Raw genomic sequence first — 18,790 nt, 5'->3', positions numbered from 1 at the left:
AATTTTTTGTTCCTGGGCGTACTTCATCCGCAGCTGCACTCAGACCTGGTCCATCTGAAGGCAAGCGTGCATTCGGTGCCTGTGTTTTTTATACCATTACGCACGCCCTGTCCCCTTGTAGGTGTCAGGACACTATTGTTACCACTGGTGGGTCTATGTAGTTGTAATGTCAGCGCTGTACTTTCAAATGGAAATCAGGCAATTATGCTCCCCATGGAGAAATCTGACAGATGCAGAAGTTTTATACCGCTGGCTGTGCTGTGGGGACAAAGGCGACCCGCGCTCCCAGGAGATGGGGAAATAAACAGAATATGCTTTAAGCGTGCAGAAAAATCTAGGAATTGTGGGATGGGAGTTCATAGATCCTATGGCTGTTTAACTTCCATACAGGATCATGATAGGTCGATGAACCGCTGAACCCATCCTTGTGAAGGCGGCATTAACAACCCTGGGTACAGTGTGCATTCAGACACCGACGGACGCTGCTCTGTGCGTCTGTTTCTCCGTTTCCAAATGTAGAGCTTCAGAGTGTTTGCCCTTGTTTTGCTTCTCTCTCACAGGGGGGCTCAGGTTGGCCTATAGAGAAGAGGAGCTGCTTGCAGCCCGAGGTTTGTGGGATGGAGCCGCTTCCTGTCAACATTCAGTGTTAGACAGGCAGGTGCTCATGCTAGAAAATGTGGCGGCTACGTTATTGTGGCTGGAACTGGTCGTGTACTTGGCATGTGCCCAGCCCCAGCCAAGTGCTCTGGTCCTAGGAGCATGAGGTAGGTAACTGATTTTATGGGTGGGGAAAGAGGAACAGGGATGCCTGGATGGCTCAGTCAGTTAAGTGTCTGCCTTCGGCTCAGGTCATGATCCTGGGATCCTGGGATCAAGCCCTGCATCGGGCTCCCGGCTCTGCAGGGATCCTGCTTCTCCCTTTACCTCTCTCCCTTTCATGAATAGATAAATAAAATCTTTAAAAAACGAAAGAAAGAGGGACAGAACTAAGTACAAGAACTGGGCTTTAGTTCTAGACCCCTCCCTATCTCCCGCCCCACCCCGCACAGCTCTGGTCTTGGTGGTTTGCCTGCAGCCTCACTAATAGTTCAATGGAGAGTGGCAGGGGTGGGGGTGTGTGGGGCGGGTGCAGAGGCGCACTCGCTCATGTGCGCTTGACAAAGCCCGTGATGTCAGACACATATAGTTGGAGTGAACCAAATAGGAGAGACCTAAATAAAAGTTAAAACTTATGGTTTCCCAGTAGATATCCAGCAGTGAAAATGAATGATTCGTTTGAAGCCTGAAACATGCAGTAAGATTCATCACTCAATGTCTCTAAAAATGAGTTTAAATTCACCTCTATTACCGAAAAGTGAAGTGTCCCCAGATCCTGGTCATTGCTTTCTTCTGTAGAGGAAGAAACAACTAGCAGCAGGCTTTGGCTCATGGCTTTGGACTTCAGGAGTCCCTGAATTTCCCTACCATGTGGTTGCCTTGGACTAACATGAAAGCTGATGACAAACATAATTGAGAGAAAAGGGGAGACATTTTATTTTTCTGAAAATGTATTTGTAAACTAAGCATATGACAAAATTAATAAAACAGCTGTATATAGTAATTGCTGCTACTTTTCCAGATCAACAGGTGCCATTTTGAAAGTCCACGAAACACCATTGCAGGGAGAAAACATTAAGGGAACAAAACCACAGGTTTTAGGAGACGAGATATTTACTAATCGGCTAGTGACTAATAAACAGCAGTCACACATATGGCACTCTCTGATTACCTTATCCCAGGGTGGAAAAACTAAGGGGATTCAAAACTTTTTAGACTGTTAGCTTTGTCTTAAGTTAGGAAAGAAATTAAATATCTGCTGATGGAAAAATTAGCTTTACTTTTTCCATCTCTATTGAGTACATTTGATTGAAATACAAGAACAATAAGCTTGCATTGTAGAAATGAAAAGTATCGTTAGTCTCATACATAAAGACCCTAATCGAAAAGGGTTGAAGACACTAGTGACAAGCATAAGAGACCGAAGCCATAAATCACTCAAGAACAAGTCACTTAGGAGCCCAAAAAAGCAGCAGGAGCCTTACCCCATGGGGGGTTGGATGAGCCAAGCTGAGTAACCCCCAACACCAGCCTGGCCTTGTGTCATAGAGACCAACAAGCACTAAGGACCCAAAGGAAAAAAATAGGAGCAAAGAAAATGGGAAAACCATTTAAAAATTGGGAATTAAAAATTTTGAAAATCCAAAAGAGCTAAAGCAGAGGTTAATTAGCCTCAAAATAAATGTCATAGCTACTGTCATTCAATTTGTTAGTGTCCAAGATCAGTTATTAGCATTATCTTTCCATAAAGAATTTGGCTTAATGTCTTCATCATAAGTTCTTTATATATAAAAAAGTATTTTTAATTAAAATTTGACACAAAAAATAAATCAGTTCACACAGAAATCTCTAAAAAATTTTCAGATTCAACCGTTTGCCATACAGTTTTTTTTTTTTTTTTAAGAAAACCTCTGATTGAAGAGGAGTTTGGTTTGTTTTGCTTTTTTCTTCTCTTTAACACATTTATTTGAAAATATTATTGTAATCTTGTGATTGTGACATTTTCAAAGTGAGTATGATTGGCAAAATCAGAATTGATTTTGACCCAACTCTTCCAAAAACTAAAGTGTGTGTGTGTGTGTGTGTTTAAATATGAACCTGGCTCTCAGATAACATGTATTGTAAATGTATTGTAACTCTGTATGTGACTTTGTGTGCATATCACCATAGTACTTAGCATCTTAAGAAAAGTGAACCAGGTTGCTATCCAAAGAGGGTCCAGTAGAAATGTGACAATGCAGGAAAGCTTTCCACCAACCAATCTAGCAAAAACGTATCAAATTTCTTTATACCTGATTATGGACAATATGCACTTTGAAAAACCATGCCATTTATTAGAAGAGGCAATACATGAGACAGTGAGCAGACCATATTAAAAAAAAACACATGTAGGATTTTTCAGATTACACCTTTCACACTCTCGAGAAAAATCTTTTCAGAGGGAGTCCCAGTTACTCAGTGACTCATGAGTCACAGATCTCAGCTGGACTGAGTTGAAGGAATGATTGAAGGCTATTGGTTTAGATTAAAATGGTAACGGTAGTCATCTTTGGAAGCTAGAATTATGGGTGACTTCATTTTTCTTAATCATGAGTTTCTGAGTTTTCCAAGTAATAATGTGAAGCATTCACAGCATGATGCTTAAATGAGTGGGCACTGGAGCCAAGCCATGAGATTTGGAGTCTGGCTTTATGGCTCATTGGCTTATCCAAAGCAATTTCCACCTTTGGGCTCCCCGTTTCATCTCTGAAGAACGGAAACCATCATAGGGCCTATTTCAAAAGTTGTTAGGATGACTAGTGAGATAATGCTTGCAGAACACCTAGTATCTTCCATGTGTAACTAACTGTGCAATAAATGTTAACTATTTAAGAAAAATCCTTTCCTGGTCTACGTCTGTACAGTTTCTTACAGAAAGAGAAAAAGTGGAAACCCTAAGTCTCATTTATGAAGTCAGTATAATTTCCATATACCATCTCCCCTGATCCCTGGTGTACGTGGGCACCCCTTCTGTTCCTTCTCTTCTACAGTTCCCTGTGTTTTTCATTCATACATTCATTGCAACCTGATGCTAGTTTGTTTGTTTATGTGTTCTGGAAGGAGCTGCCATGGTCGATTTCAAGCTACCAGTGGTTTAACAAATGGCTTGGAAAACTCCTGAATATTTAACAATTAGCATACCACTGGCTAATCTTCTATTTTGACAATTTTGACATATTGAAAATTGCATTTGAAATGGCACTTTGGCTTTGACAATGAGGAAAAATAACCCCCTTCTCTATACGACCATTACAAGTAGAACAATTAATCTGTAGGCAGTATTATTAGTGGGGGCCATTGGCTATAACTAAACAGATGACCAAATGGACTATTTTCTGGGTTGATTTTTATTATTGTGATGGTGAAATGAAGATTTCTTGGTAACCAATGGGACTGTCAAAATAGAGCCCATCACATGGATCCCCAAACAGCTCCAGCACCCTGAGGAAATGAGCAGTGTTGAGCAACTTTGCATTTCTTTAAGATTTCCAAGTATTTTGTTTTCCACATCGAATTTTCCAAATTCAAAAGTCAAAGTAACATAAAAGGTCACATATTAAGATTTTTTTTCCTATCTCTGAATCTATCCACCCATTGCTCTCATTATAGATAAGCATTTTCTTGTTAATTTTTTTTTATGAAAATAGCCACAAAACACACATGGGTGTTTTTATTCCCCACACCTAACGACTTCACACAAAAGATGTTATCTACATTGTTCTACACTTTGTTTTTTCACTTAACAACAGAACCTGACATTTTTCCACATCAGTATATAGAGAACATCCTGACTCTTCTTTACAGCTGCATGTTTTCATTAGGTGACACATTAAAGACCGCCCCATTTTCCTTGTTCCTCTTCCCCATCGAGAGGTAGATTCTACTTCCCTCCCCTTGAATATGTGTTGGTCTTAAATGATTTGTTCAATGGCAGAACAGTGCAAGTGAGCCTGTGTGTGGAGGTTAGGCATGAAGAGGCCTGCTGCCTCTACCTTCTGACACTCCCCTGGGAGAAAGATGCTAGGGGAGAAATTGGACTCCCCTGAGACCATCATGCTGTGCGGAAGCCAAGCTAGCCACATGGAGAGACCACGTGTGGAGAGGTCTTTGGTCAGTCCCTGGCTATTTTAGCCACGCCAGCCTGTGTGCCAGACGTGGCAGTGAAGACCCTGGAGACCTCCCATGATCTCAGCCCAGGCAACATCTGACTTTAACTCCATGAGAAAGCCCCGCTGAGTCCAGCCAACCCACACTGAGCGAAAATGAAGCATTTTTGTCTTAATCACTATATTTTGAGGTCCTTTGCAACATAGCAATTGGTAACCTGAACACAATATGCAGATGCACATAATTCACTTAACTAGCCCCTTCTAGATCAACGTTCGGGTTGTTTCCGATCTTTTGTTATGTCAATCAGTGATGTCATGAATAATCTTACCTATATATTGTTTCGTACGTGTGCAGGTTTATAAATTCCCAAAACTGGAATTAGTGAGTCAAAGGACATGCATTTGCAATTTGGTGCATTTTCATTCATTTAAAGTGCCAAATCCTTGCCCATTTTCCTACTGGTTTGTTCTTTCATATCTCAGTTTCTAGAAAATGTGTTCTTTGATATGAGGTATGAATAGTTTTCTCCACTTATCTTGTCTTTTGACTTTGCTTATATTGATTTTTGCTAGGAAGAATTTTATTTTTAAGTCTCCCATATTTCTTCCATTTCTTTTGTCTTTTACCATTTGGTCTTTGATCCATTTAGAATTCATCCCGATGCATCTAAATTTGTTTTCTAAATTAGTACTTTTAAAAATCACATATTAAATAGGTCCATATTTTTGTTACTGATTTGAAATGTTACTTTTATCATATTCTAAATTTTAGTATGCATTTAGGCCTATCTGTAGTATTTTTATTCTGATTGTCTATTCATTTGATATCACACTCTTAATTTTTGTAACCAAAAACTATCATTTAATATGTGAGATGGCTAGTATGTGCCTTGTTAGTCTTGTTTCAAAGAATTCTTCTGAATAGTCCTCCTAATTAATTTTCTCATGTGAGCTTTAGAATCAACTTGTTGAGTCACAAAATTATCTGGCAATATACTAATTGGAATTACACACAGGGACATTTAATTTAGGGAGACTTGCCATCTTTAGGAGGGTCACTCCTTTTATCCAAGCATATGGTATGCCTGCTTTTGTTTAAAACTGCTTTTGTATCTTTCAAGATCAGTTTAAAGTTTTTGTTTCATAAAGATCTGGAACATTATTCTGGTTATTTAGCTTTTTTGTTGTTATTCTGAGTGTAAAAAGGTCTTCCATTACATCTCTTAACCAGTTGTTTAAATGTATGAAAGCTTTTAAAACTATTTATTGATTTTATGTTAAGCCATTTCATTAAATTCTTTTTTTTTTTTTTGTTAGTCTTTTTCAGATGATCAATCTTATTGGGTCATCAAAACATACAAATATTTAATTTGCAAATAACGATAATTTTATATCTTTTTAATTCTAATGGGCCTATTCTTTTCTGTTTATAACATCTTTAGCTTATTATTGACTTTACCAGGAATGCTGTTGGTATTTCTGCTTTAAACATAATGTTGACTTTCAACTTGGTTTATGTTAGCAAGTACACATCTGTTCCTATGTCACTGATTTTCTTTTTAGATCAATAGTGGAAGTTGAATTTTACTACACATCTTCAAATCATCTAAAGAGATAAATACATAGTTTTTTCTTTGGTCATTTATACGGGAATTCATGTAAGGAGACTTCCTAAAATTGAACCATCTTTGACTGGAATAAATCCCACTTTGTTGTATTATTACTATTCTTTTTTTTTTTAAAGATTTTATTTATTTATTTGACAGATAGAGATCACAAGTAGGCAGAGAGGCAAGCAGAGAGGCAGGGAGAGAGAGAGAGGAGGAAGCAGGCTCCCTGCTGAGCAGAGAGCCCGATGCGGGTGCTCGATCCCAGAACCCTGAGATCATGACCTGAGCCGAAGGCAGAGGCTTAACCCACTGAGCCACCCAGGTGCCCGTATTACTATTCTTTTAATGTGTCATTTGAGTCTATTTCGTAGAATTTTGCTTTGTATTTTTAAATAGCTTTGGTTTTTAAAAGTTGTACAATTATTACCAGGTTTTTGTATCAATCTTAAGCTCAGTTCTCGTGTCCTGTTTAATAAATCTTTCCTACACCCATATCCATTTCATTTTGTTTGGTTTTCTCATTTTTTTATCCTCTAAGCTCCTTACTGTGTTTTATCATTGTCTAATTTCTCTCTCAATTTATCTTCATTTCTTTGACGGTTTATTTTTTCTCCCGTTTCTACCCTGAATCTCTCCAGCTCACTCTTGGTCTCTTGTCTTGCTGTCACTGCCATTGGGTAGGACAGTCCCACCTCTCCTTTGTGCCCGGCTTTGTATTTATGACTGTGCCATTAAATATTTCACATCTGTAGTAAAACACCTTTTACTATTTTCATCCACTCTTTGGCAGCACTTCACCTGCCATTTGCTTTTCCTGATCTTTCTCTTGTTTCATTTCTTGGCTCTCTAAAATAACTGGGGTAGGTTATTTTTAATGTCTCACCTTGGAGGCCCACGAGCTTTTCTTGGAGCAAATATTTGCAGGATCACATCCTAACCTAGTAGGGATTTTCGTTATGAGCTAAGATTTTGTGCATGAGTTTTAAATCTATTCTCCCCAGCCAATAAAGACAGGCAGCTATGGGGGTTTTCAAAAAGCACCTCTCTTTTTTTTTGTTTCTTGCAGATAGGGCTTGCCCGGCAAGAAAGAGTGTGTGTGTGTGTGTGTGTGTGTGTGCGCGCGCGCGTGCTTTCATCTCGTCATTTCTACTTTTCACAACTAAATTGGGTCCAGAAAGTTCTTGCTGCCCTTATTTGTGCATTGTTTCCTCTGTAGAGACAAATGAAACTCAGATTCTGCTCCTCACCTCATCTCTCCCTTTTTATGAAGGTATTTTTCTGACTCATCTTGATTTCTGAAGCCGTATACTCTTCTCTCCTCTTTTTCATGCCCCAGCCTGCTCCCCTGCTGTGTGGGAGCTATTTACTTATTTATTTATTTGTTTGTTTATTTATTTCTGCTGTTTTTGTTATTTCGCTGTTCTTAGTTTTAGCTCCCTCTTAGTTTTACTGAAAATGGATATTTTATTTTCATTTTTTATTTTACTTTTGCCTTCCACAACTTCAAAGAAGGGGAGAGACAACTCTCCCATTTTTATACTCAAACTGGGAAAAGTCCATGGACATTCATATTTCAAATTCCATGTGAACAGTCTAAAGGATTGAAGCCGTGAATATGGTGAAAATCTTCTCAAGGAAAACAATATGTGACTTACTTTCCAGAGCATGGAGATGTTTTGAAGCCTAGGATGGATTTAAAGTATTCAGGATATTTTCTTGGTTTAACACTGGGGCAAATCATTTCTCTGGACCTCATTTCTCCAACGAAGGGAAGGATTTCTAAAGCCTTATGGCAGAGTGGACAACCCAAGTTTTAACTCTCAGAAATGAATCACAGATGGTGGAAATTAGGCTCAAGGATACTTAGATGGGGTAGAAGACCTTCCTGGTCTAGGAGCCCAGTGTTCTTCCCTAAACAATTCTCTTCCATGTGCTGGCCTGCTCTGCCAGAAATGCATGGACTATGGTAACATTTCCAGTCCCCAAGCCCTTTGGCTCCCCTGCCTTCCTTTCTATCTCCATGGCAGTTATTTAAAAACCAGACATTTTAATACATATCGTATTGATATAATCAAGAATACAACCACGATAATTAGATCCACTCTGCTATTAATACCCCAATGGCCAAATCCAGGGTGTGTTACGGTAACTACATTTTGTCTGTTCAGGCTAGTGCTCTGGAAACTATACTCCAAACAAAGGGGCATTCATTTACTCAAACTTTAATCAAATAATTGTAGGCAAATTAGCCATTTTTAAAACGGACAAAACACGTCTTTTACTGAGCTTATATTTTAAAACAAGACAAAACAAACAAGCAAAAAAACCCATTGGTACTTTTGATCACGTTTTAAAAACTGAACCCTCCATCTCAACCGTTTTTCACTGTTCACTAATGAAATCAATGCAAATAACCTTTATATTTGTTAAAAGGAAAAAAAAGTGAAAAATTCATTTTCCAAAAATATATTTGCTTAGAAATTCTTTTTACCTTATGAACTTTCTTGGCCTTATAAACCTGTCAGCAGAGCAAACTGGGAGCCAGTTTCCTGCAGCCATAAACCCCACCACCCTTTTTACGAGTCTTTATTCTTTGGAAATGTAAACTCTTGTGCTGAAAAGCATTCACTGGGAAGATAAATGAGTAGTACAATGATTAGTGCCCATTTAATGATTTCTTACCTCTGGGCTGGTTGACAACTGAGACCCGAAGGATGGGCTTTGAAAACTGACTTCCTCTCCGCACCTGGGTAGATGGGGTCTTCCTGGGGCCTTGCCTGGGCCTGCTGACCCCAGGGCCTCTGCACAGCTGCTCCTGGCAGGACACTTAGTCTTTGGGGTGTCTCCTTGGAGCGCACCCTCTAACCACAAATTATCTTGAAACCTGTCACTGCCATCTTCCGGCCACGACACCAGGCCGGGAGAAGGGAAATGATATCCCGAAGAGATTCTTCACACCCCTTAGGAGCTGAGATTGTATCCTCCTGCGACCTCACCTGCTTCTCCTTCTGAGGAAGGGGCGGGCCCTTCCGCCTCCTGGCGCCTCCCCTCAGGCCACGCCCACCTGGATCCAATTCATTTCAATTCAGGCGCACCTGCGGGTCTCTCCTCCGCCAACCCCTCCACCCCCACCCCCAATCCCCAACTCTCTCTTTCTGTGGCTCTTCTCTTATTTTTGTGAAGCTACATTTCCTGCCATTCGACACCCCGCAATCCTCATGTCTCCCTTTCTGGGGCTCTGCTCTTCTCATGTGAAACTACATTTCCATCCGCTTCCAAGACCTCCACCGGGCTTTCAGGCTCTGGGTAAGCTTCCGTCACCCAGCTGACCTCAGCTGCTCCTGGATTCCCTGACCAGCCATGCCCAAGGGCTGAAAAGTTAGGATCGCTCACAGCTCTGCCAGTTAACAGCTGATGGGCTTCTGAGCCTGCAGTCTTCCCTGGAGGAAAGTTTAAAGACGGCAAATGGATGGCCTTACATTTGAAGGAAGAGGGGGCTTCCCCGAGACAGTAGGTACCATATGCAGCTCATTACTCAGAATGAGCTCTTGCCAAATATTCAAAATCCGTATTAAAATTAATTGGCCTCAGCATATATATGTCAAGCGACGCGTGTAAAACAGAGCGTGGTACCGAGAGCTGGTGCAGACTGCGGTCATGGTTGAACACATCGTTCTCAGGAATGACGGCACCAGGATATTCGTAGGAGGGACCCACTCTGAAATCACCCTGATTTTTATGGTTTTGAGTTCTTCTGCTTGTCCTAACTGGTCCCCTCTTCTCATGCTGTTGAGATAAAAAAGGTGGTGTTTTTTTCTTAGTGGGCCTGCCCACTGGCTGTGAGCTAGGAAACCAGAAATGAGTTTTAGGAAGTCTTTGAAAATAAGAATAAATTGGCCTTGAGTGGAAGCCTGGACTTTGCAAAATACAGTTTTCAAAGGCAGGGTCTGGTGTGGAAGGGCAGGGCCGTGGGGGCGTTGGGAGGTGGTGCGCCTTGAAATCCCAGCGCCCAGACACTGCAGACCAATTCTATCAGACTTTGCAGGGGAGAGGCCCTAGCATGAGTGTTTTTTCAAAACTTCCAGATGACTCCCAACGTGCAGCCAAGGTTGAGAAGCCTTCCCTGGTGCCCATACTGTGTGTCACCCTATGTGATGGGATTACCACGGAACCTGGGGTGGGGGAGAGGGGAGATGGGGAAAGCCAGGGGCTTGCATCCAGGCCATTGCTCCCTGTGTCTCCCCAACTTCAGCGGCAGAAAATTCTTCTTGAGAAAAAAGGTTGACTGGCTTTGGCTGTATTAAATTTCCTGAATCATTTTTTATTCGGCTTTTTGAGGAAGAGTGTACATTCTTTATTTGTGTCATGGGGATCTAGTTAATCAATTGTAATATTTCTTAGTTCTTTGGAGAATTTTCACAGGATAGATTTAACTCCAGCTCTCTGAAGTTGTTTTCACTTTCACTTAAAAAATAGGTAATAAACCACTTCATAACTGTCAAGTACCATGCATTGTGTCCCCACAATGGTGGGTTGAGGGGTCCTGCAGACAACTCCCATGTTTGAATATCTGCCGTAAGGACTCAGAGAAGTTGTCAAATAGTTGGATTCACAGCTTAGATTTCTTACAGTGGTGTACTAAGGGTACACAGCCAGAGCACAAGGGACAGAGACACTGGTGGAGTTGGGAGCAATCATGTACCGTCTCCTTAAGCTCTCTCTCCCTCCCTGCTTCCTGTGAGGGGACACAGAGTGTAGCTAAATCTTTGCACACATTCCTGATCGTCTCCTATATTTCTAACAATAGGCATAGCTGAAGCAAAGAGACTACAGCATTTTAAGGCTTTTGATATATTTTTCCCCAACTTGGCCTCCAGAAGTTGCCCTTTTTTAATATCCTTCCTAGCAGCGGCTCATTTCCCACATCCTCTCTGGCTCTAAGCAGGACTGTTTTCTAGAAGTCCTTGACCATCTGACAAGGAAGGAGTATCTCATTTTATTGGGGTATCAGTGACCCACATGCTGAGGGTGAAACATGTGAGGCCGTGGCTCCATGGAAACTAGAGACACAGGCCATATGGTCTCTGCCCTCCAGGCTGCTCACAGGCCAGGTGGGAAAGAGCCTTATGCTGTGGCAGCAGGCATGCAGAGGAATGGGCTTTTTTGAAAGGACTGGGGTCTTACTGCTATTGATCTAATTTAGTTTTCCTGTGAAGTATTTCTGAAGGAGGAATCAATAGAATCATATATCATATAGCATATATAAATATATACCAATTTAATAAAACAATATAGGTTAAACAATAAAGTAGTTTATGGAAAGTGGGGGGCTGCCAGCTAGAAAAAGTATAGAAACTGAACTTTGGAAATTGGATGACTAAGAAAAGAAGCAGATTCAGGTTCAAGGAAACAGTACCTAGAGGGGCCTGGGCAAAGATAGGGGTAGGGCTCATTTTTGCCTATGCTTGTCTTTTTAACTTTTGGGGGGGACTATATCATGAATTACTATGTAAAGATTTAAAGAGTCATGATTTTTTTATAATTTAGGTGTGTTGAATTTAAAGTATTAGTAGTTCTTTAAAGTTCAGAGGCCAATGGAGTATGAGGTTGGGGCACAGGTAAGAGAGTGGGGCTTCCTGTGACAACTCAGGTGTCACCAGTATTCGGTGGCTTTGGTCACTAAGGAGTGGGTTACATTTGAGGCAGTGAGTGAGCAAGTGTGTGTGTGTGTGTGTGTGTGTGTGTGTGTGTGTGTGTGTGTAGAGGGGTGGAGTGGGGAGGGAGGGAGAGAGAGAGAGAGAGAGAGAAAGGAAGCAATAGGCCAAAGACACAATTGGACAGTGGAGTCAGTGGAAGACAGAACTGTTCCGACAAGCCTTTCTGAAGTTGGGGCAGCCTTATACCTGTGGGAACATGGTGCCCACACAGAGGTTTCCCAGAAGTGTCTTTTTGGAGGAGAAAGAGATAAGGGACAGCCAACATGTTAGCTGGTTCTCCTGCCCTGAAATGAGGTCCTGAGAGGCAAACCGATTTGCACAAAGAGGCACAGCACACCTGACAGTAAATCTCTAGCATGGGCAGTTGTTTTGGGCCAAAATACACACCGGCCTCCAATGACTGGGCTTGGGATGATGCAAGGAGAGGATGGAAAAGGATTTTAACTCCACAACTGTATGCTGCACTCGGTGTCAGGCTCTTGGTTCTTACCCAAATGGCCTGGAGTCCAAACGGGTGATTTCTGCTGAGCGCTCCCTCTTGGAAGCCTGTCATACACCCGATTTCCACAGCAGGTTCCGAGTTGTGTTTTTGAAGAGGAGGGTTCACGTATCAACTACAGAAATACTGAAAGGTCTTCAATGTTAAAGCAAATTTCTCTGTGTGAAAGGAGGTGTGGAAAAGACCACAGAGCACTTTCCAGAATGAGGTTCTACTTACCTGCTGGAACTAGAGAACCAGAACAATGTCTTTTCTGGAAGAAGAGGTTTGGGTCCCCAGCGAATGCAGGAAGATGACTGAGTGGGTTCTACCCTACTCCTCTTGTGTGTCATGTGGATGCACCAGCTCAAATCTCTGGGTATTTTTGCACAAATCTCTTTACTACCATCCCCTTTCCCCACCAACGTATACACTGTGCATCAGGATTCCCCACTAACTTACTTTTTGGTCTCTACTTGCAACTTTCCCATGTCTTATGCCCTTACTTAAAAACACACACACACACACACTCACACACACACACATACACATACTAGACTTCTTTAAAAAAATGAATCAGTGTTTATACCTCCAGCAGATTGTAAAACATACATGTCCAGGTATCATTTTATTTATTTCATTTTATTTTATTTTTTTAAAAGATTTTATTTATTCATTTGACACAGAGAGATCACAAGTAGGCAGAGAGGCAGGCAGAGAGAGAGAGAGAGGAGGAAGCAGGCTCCCCGCGGAGCAGAGAACCTGATGCAGGATCGATCCCAGGACCCTGAGATCATGACCTGAGCCGAAGGCAGCGGCTTAACCCACTGAGCCACCCAGGCGCCCACCAGGTATCATTTTAAATTGGTAGCTTCCAAACTGATAAGGAGTAAAGAAAAGTCAGGCTTTTTCTTTTTTCTTTTATGTCAGGGTAGGAAGTTGGCTTGTCAGAGTTTTTACTGTGGAATCAAGTTTTGATAGTCAGCACACAGACCTACCCCACGCTCATCTAGCCCCAGGAGGGGACACAAGCCAACAGGGTCAGGTTTCAGAAATCACCCCCATTTCACCATGTACCTTCCTCTCCCACTGTTTTGAAATGAGAACCATGGTACTGTACCATGGGAGATAGGCCAGGGCTGAGGGGTGACATGGCTTGAGTTCTCACACTCTGGGCATTCTGGGGGTGCATTCAAGTTCCATGACAGAGTGGCCTCAAGGACAAAAGGCCATTCATTACCCACATGTACTAGTGGTGTTAATCAAAGAAGTAAATCTTTACTGGTTACTTCCTTAAAGCACACCTTTTGGCATAAGCAGAATTTCTAGAAGGTGCAGAAGAAAAAATCTTAGCCCCTTGAGAGTGTCTTAAGTTATAGAAGAAGCAGCCCGGCTTTGCGTTGGACTTGCTGTCACTCTGTCACTTGCCCCTTTTCTGTCTTTGTGCTGCCACCTAGAGAGAAAAGGAAAACATGTTGTATTCTGGCAAGCTGAAGTAGTCACCTTAAACCCCAAGCACTAGCTGCACCTTCTAGAACAAAGAAGCAGGGTGGGCTGTTTTAGTTCTGAGAAATAGGAGAAATAGCAGCCTTACACTTTTGCTTCTGAGGGAAGACTTCAGGTAAGGGGTGGGGTCCCCGTCCTGGCCAGCCTCCCTTCCTGAGCTCATTTTGGGGCTATAATTAGTCTCCTGGAGGAGCGTGCATGGGTAGGAAGCGTATTTTCTTTCCACTGTGCAAAGGGAGTGAAATACAAAATCTTCACATCACCCAGATTTGTGGAATGAACACCATCATTTCAGAAGAAAACCAAAGATATAAGAAACATATGAAAACAAGGTTTTAAGTTGAATAATTCTTTTTTTTTTAATTTTTTTTTAAAGATTTTATTTATTCATTTGACAGAGAGAGATCACAAGTAGGCAGAGGCAGGCAGGGGGGTGGGGGAAGCAGGCTCCCTGCTGAGCAGAGAGCCCAATGTGGGGCTCGATCCCAGGACCCTGAGATCATGACCCAAGCCGAAGGCAGCGGCTTAACCCACTGAGCCACCCAGGCGCCCCTAAGTTGAATAATTCTTAAGCCCTCTTTCTACTCACTTCCTTTTTCTTTCATTTTGAAAGACAGATTTTTTTTTTTCCTCTAAAAAGTAGGAGGCCAATGTATAAAAAATAGATAAATGTAGATTTGCTGGGAGCAGTAGTGCCACTAGTGGCCCCTAACGTTGCTCTAAAGAATGCCTTTAATGTGTTTAATGATGACATGCAGCTTTCTGACTGTATACAAGGTCAAACATAATTTACTCTGTAGCTATTATGTTCTCAAAAACATTTTTTTTTAAGTTGATGGAAATCATATTTCTATGCCATAATGTGGAGGAGTTGAGGTCAGACCTTCCCTAACCAGCTGCCTCTGCAGGACCCTGTCACCCTCTGCTCAGCCTTTTCCATAGACCACCCCCCCCCCCCACACACACACCGCACTCCTAGGGCAGAAACATCTTGAAGGCAGGTGCTTTTGTGGGCCACACTGACAGTTGCATTTCTAGTGCCTAGAACATTTGGCATGTAGCAGGTGCTCAGTATAAAGTCTTAAAGGGATACATGAATCTGAGCTTGTCCCTGGGCTTTTTTTCTTTAGAAAAGAACAAATCACAAGACTAACTTTACTTGTATACACATTCTGATTAAAACACATGTGTAAGGTTAACAATTCTTTGAACATCTATGAAGTCAGTTCCTCTATAAATCATATTTGGTGATCCCTCCCTCTCAAATAGGCTTGATTAATGTGAGACTATCAAAATAACATTAACAAAAGTACAGTAAATGTGAAAAGGCTGACAGCTGAATTAAAGATCTGACATGCAAATACACCAGCTGAGTAGCTTTACTTCAATTCTGGACCATCACTGTTGAGGATAAATTGACCAGCAGAATTCATTTTGAATAGAGCAAGATGATATAGCACAGTAAATCTGATTTTTCCTTCCTTAAAATAAAATTCACAATTAAAACAGACTTGTGAGGGAAAAATGGCCATAAAGCTACACACACAATGGTATGAATAAGAAGCTTAGGTCAGTCAGTAGAAAGGAAAGAATCCTGGGCTTGAGGGTAAAAAGGTAGCGGTGGAGCCTGCCACTTTCAGTCCGTGCCACCTATTTTCACCAGCATGGAACAGGGTACACCCCCTTTCCGGTCTACCTCAGGGGTTTGTTGTGAAGATCAGTGTTGCTACTGTAAGTGATTGCTGCAGACACCGTAAAGGACTATTAAACATAAAGTAGGGAACCTTTTTGTCAGTCTAATGACCCTGAAGAGTATATGAATCCCAGCATAGGAAAGGTGTATAAATCTTGTCATTTCTTGCCATTATTCAGACAGTCAAAGCCAGTGGCCATCTTCCAAGGATATTAAGAAAATGCCAGTGCCCTTCCCATCCTGGACCGGGAGCTCTCTGTCTTCCACGAAGAGACTGACTGCATCTAACTCTGGTGCTCTCCAAAGCTTGGATTAGTCCTGGAAAGAGGGCTATTTGGGAGGACGTATGTGATTCCAGGTGTCTCGTCAAGCTAGGTCATCTTTAATAGCAGATGACGTGACTTCCCAGGTGTAATGGAAGTCAGTTCCTCTGGGGAGAGGGAGTTTGGTGTGGAGAGTCTGGGAGTCAGAGGTCCTGAGCTGACCTTCTGGTTCAGCTCTTTATTAGCTGTGTGACCTTGGGCTTTCAACTGTAAAATGGGGAAATAATACCAATGGTGCCATACTGTTTCTGGAAGGAGTACTCACATAAATTCATGTGAAAAGTGCTTAAAACCTGCAAAGCACTCGGTCAGCCTTTGACAGTACTTCCTGATAATTGTGCTCTTCACATTTCTTTTTACTACAAGGTAATGTAATCTATGGAAAATGAAGAAAAGATGAGAGACCCCGAGAGCCAGAGTATGGGGAAAATTTAAATTGAAGATAAACCAGACATACAAAGAAAAGAATGTTGGTAATCTGAGATCTGTTTCAGAAATATGTATGGTTTGACGAAAATGATGGAGGTGTGTGTACATAGCGGTTTTCGAGATTGAAGAAAGTTTTAGAAGCCTGCCCCATATAAGCACATTAATCAAAAAGATAAACGATGTAAGTAAGAGAAGCAAAGGGCCAAGGGATTTAAGCAAGCCCTTTGGGTTGGCTGTCACTATCCTGGCTGCTATGGTGCCCACCCTATGACTCTAGCTGTTGTGGGGGTTAAAGGACTTACACGTAGAGCAAAGAGTTCAGAACAGTACTACTCCAAGAATGTAGTAGATTGGTTAATAGTATTGCATTATTATAAATTTCCTGGGCTTGATAATTATACTATGTTTATGTCAGGTGTTGACATTAGAGGAAGCTGGGTGAAAAGTATATGGAAACTCTACTGTTTTTGCAACTTTCCTGTACGTCTAAAATTATCTTGAAGTAAAAAATAAAGAAAAAAAAAAAAAAAGAGAAAGAGACCCAGAAGTGACAGCGATGATGCAACCAGTAGACATTTATGGAGTTATTGTAACTATAACAAAATATTTAAAGAAAGCACAATGAGAGAAATGGAAAGACATAAAAAAGAACCAAATAGAGCATCTAGAACTGAAAATTCCCTTATTTGAAATAAAAATTCACTAGCTAAGGTTAATGGAAGATGAAACACTACAAGACAAAGTAAACTTGAAAATACAAGAAAACTGTTTAACATGAACATAAAATAAAACAAAATCCAGAAACTCAGTGAAAGGATGGTGAAGTATTATCAAGTGGTCTAACATACATGTAAATGAAATCCTGGAAGCTGAGGGGGTGAGAAGAAAAAAAGCAGAAAAATATTTAAAGAAACACTGGCCAGAAATTTTCCAAATTTGATGAAAATTACAAACTCAAAGATTCAAGAAGCTCAATACACCCACAAACAAGTTAACACAAAGAAAACCACATCAACATGTCATCATCAACTTGCTGAAAACTAGTAATAAAGAAAAAAAATCTTAAAAGAAGCCCAGGAGGAAAGGGGACACCCTTTAATATAAAGTAGAAGAAATTCAAAAAGTATCACAAGATGTCTCATTAGAAATAACATGAGCCACAAGACAATGATTCTCTGACAGTATCAAAGAAGTTAAAAAATATTCAGCTAGATTAACTAAGAAAACAAAAAAGATACACATGACCAACAAGGTATGAAAAAAGAAATGACTACAGATGCACAGATATAAAAAAGATACTAAAAATATGAGAAATAAGTTATGCCAATAAATTTGACAACACAGATGAAACAAAGACATTTCTTAAAAGACATAAATTAAACTAAAACTGGCATATACACATGCAAAAGAAAATTAGAATAGCTCTATCTCTATTACAGAAATTGAATTAGTAATTAAAAACATTCTTAGAAAATTCCACGCCCAAATGGCTTTATCTGTTGAATTCTGTCCAATATAAAAGGAAGAAACAATTACTAATCTCATATAAACTCAGAAAATAGGTGATGAGAGGATATTTCTCAATTCATTTTCCGAGGTCAGTTTTGCTCTGATACCAAAACTAGACAGAATTATTACAAGTAAGGAAGACCACAGACCAACATTCTTCATGAATGGAGATATAAAAACCCTTAACAAAATATTAGGAAGTAAAACACAATACTGTATATGAAAAGAATAATCCATTACAGACCAAGTAGGGTTTATCCCAGGAATATAATGGTATTTTAACTTTCAAAAATAATCATTGTACTTCACATATTAAAAGACAATCTGTTATTAAAGGAAAGCTACATGAGCATCTCAATAAATGAGGAAAAAATATGTGACAAAATTCATATCCATTCCTGATCAAAACTCTTGGAGAACTGGGAATAGGAGAGAAATCTACAAAGACTACACACATTGATGGATAGAAGGAATGAGCACATCCTGTGCCTAGATTTTGGTTTCTAAATATCATTCTCCGTGAAAAGGAACCTTGGCTGTTTAGGAGAAAGGCTGATTTACAGCTTGAGCAGAAACAGGACAAGCGCCTGGAAGACCCTGGCACAGAAGAAACCCACTGGACAAAATACAAAATCTACAATTCCATACTGATATAAGTTCATAAATGAATAAATAAGTAGAGCAAGAAAGCTATTCCTCTTAAAGAAAATGTCAGCTAAATATGAAAGAAATAAAGACAAAATGAAGGAGTTAGAAAAATCACCAGTCGATTCTAAACCT

The 18,790-nt window shown here is 40.6% G+C and overlaps 1 protein-coding gene across 1 annotated transcript in view; it reads right to left on the bottom strand.

Annotated features, from left to right (window-relative positions):
- Positions 1-13,806: 13,806 nt before the first annotated feature.
- The window catches only part of RNASEH2B (ribonuclease H2 subunit B), a 63,664-nt gene continuing 58,680 nt past the window's right edge, over positions 13,807-18,790 (bottom strand). Inside the window, exon 11 of the mRNA XM_032314660.1 lies at positions 13,807-14,003. Coding sequence (XP_032170551.1) covers positions 13,971-14,003 — 33 coding nt within the window. The 3' untranslated portion in view covers positions 13,807-13,970. The remainder of the gene's footprint in view (positions 14,004-18,790) is intronic.

This window comes from Mustela erminea, chromosome 15 (assembly GCF_009829155.1).
Source record: "Mustela erminea isolate mMusErm1 chromosome 15, mMusErm1.Pri, whole genome shotgun sequence".
Taxonomy (NCBI): Eukaryota; Metazoa; Chordata; class Mammalia; order Carnivora; family Mustelidae; genus Mustela; species Mustela erminea.
Note: the sequence above shows the minus strand (reverse complement) of the source record. Positions and strands in the feature narration are given on the sequence as shown.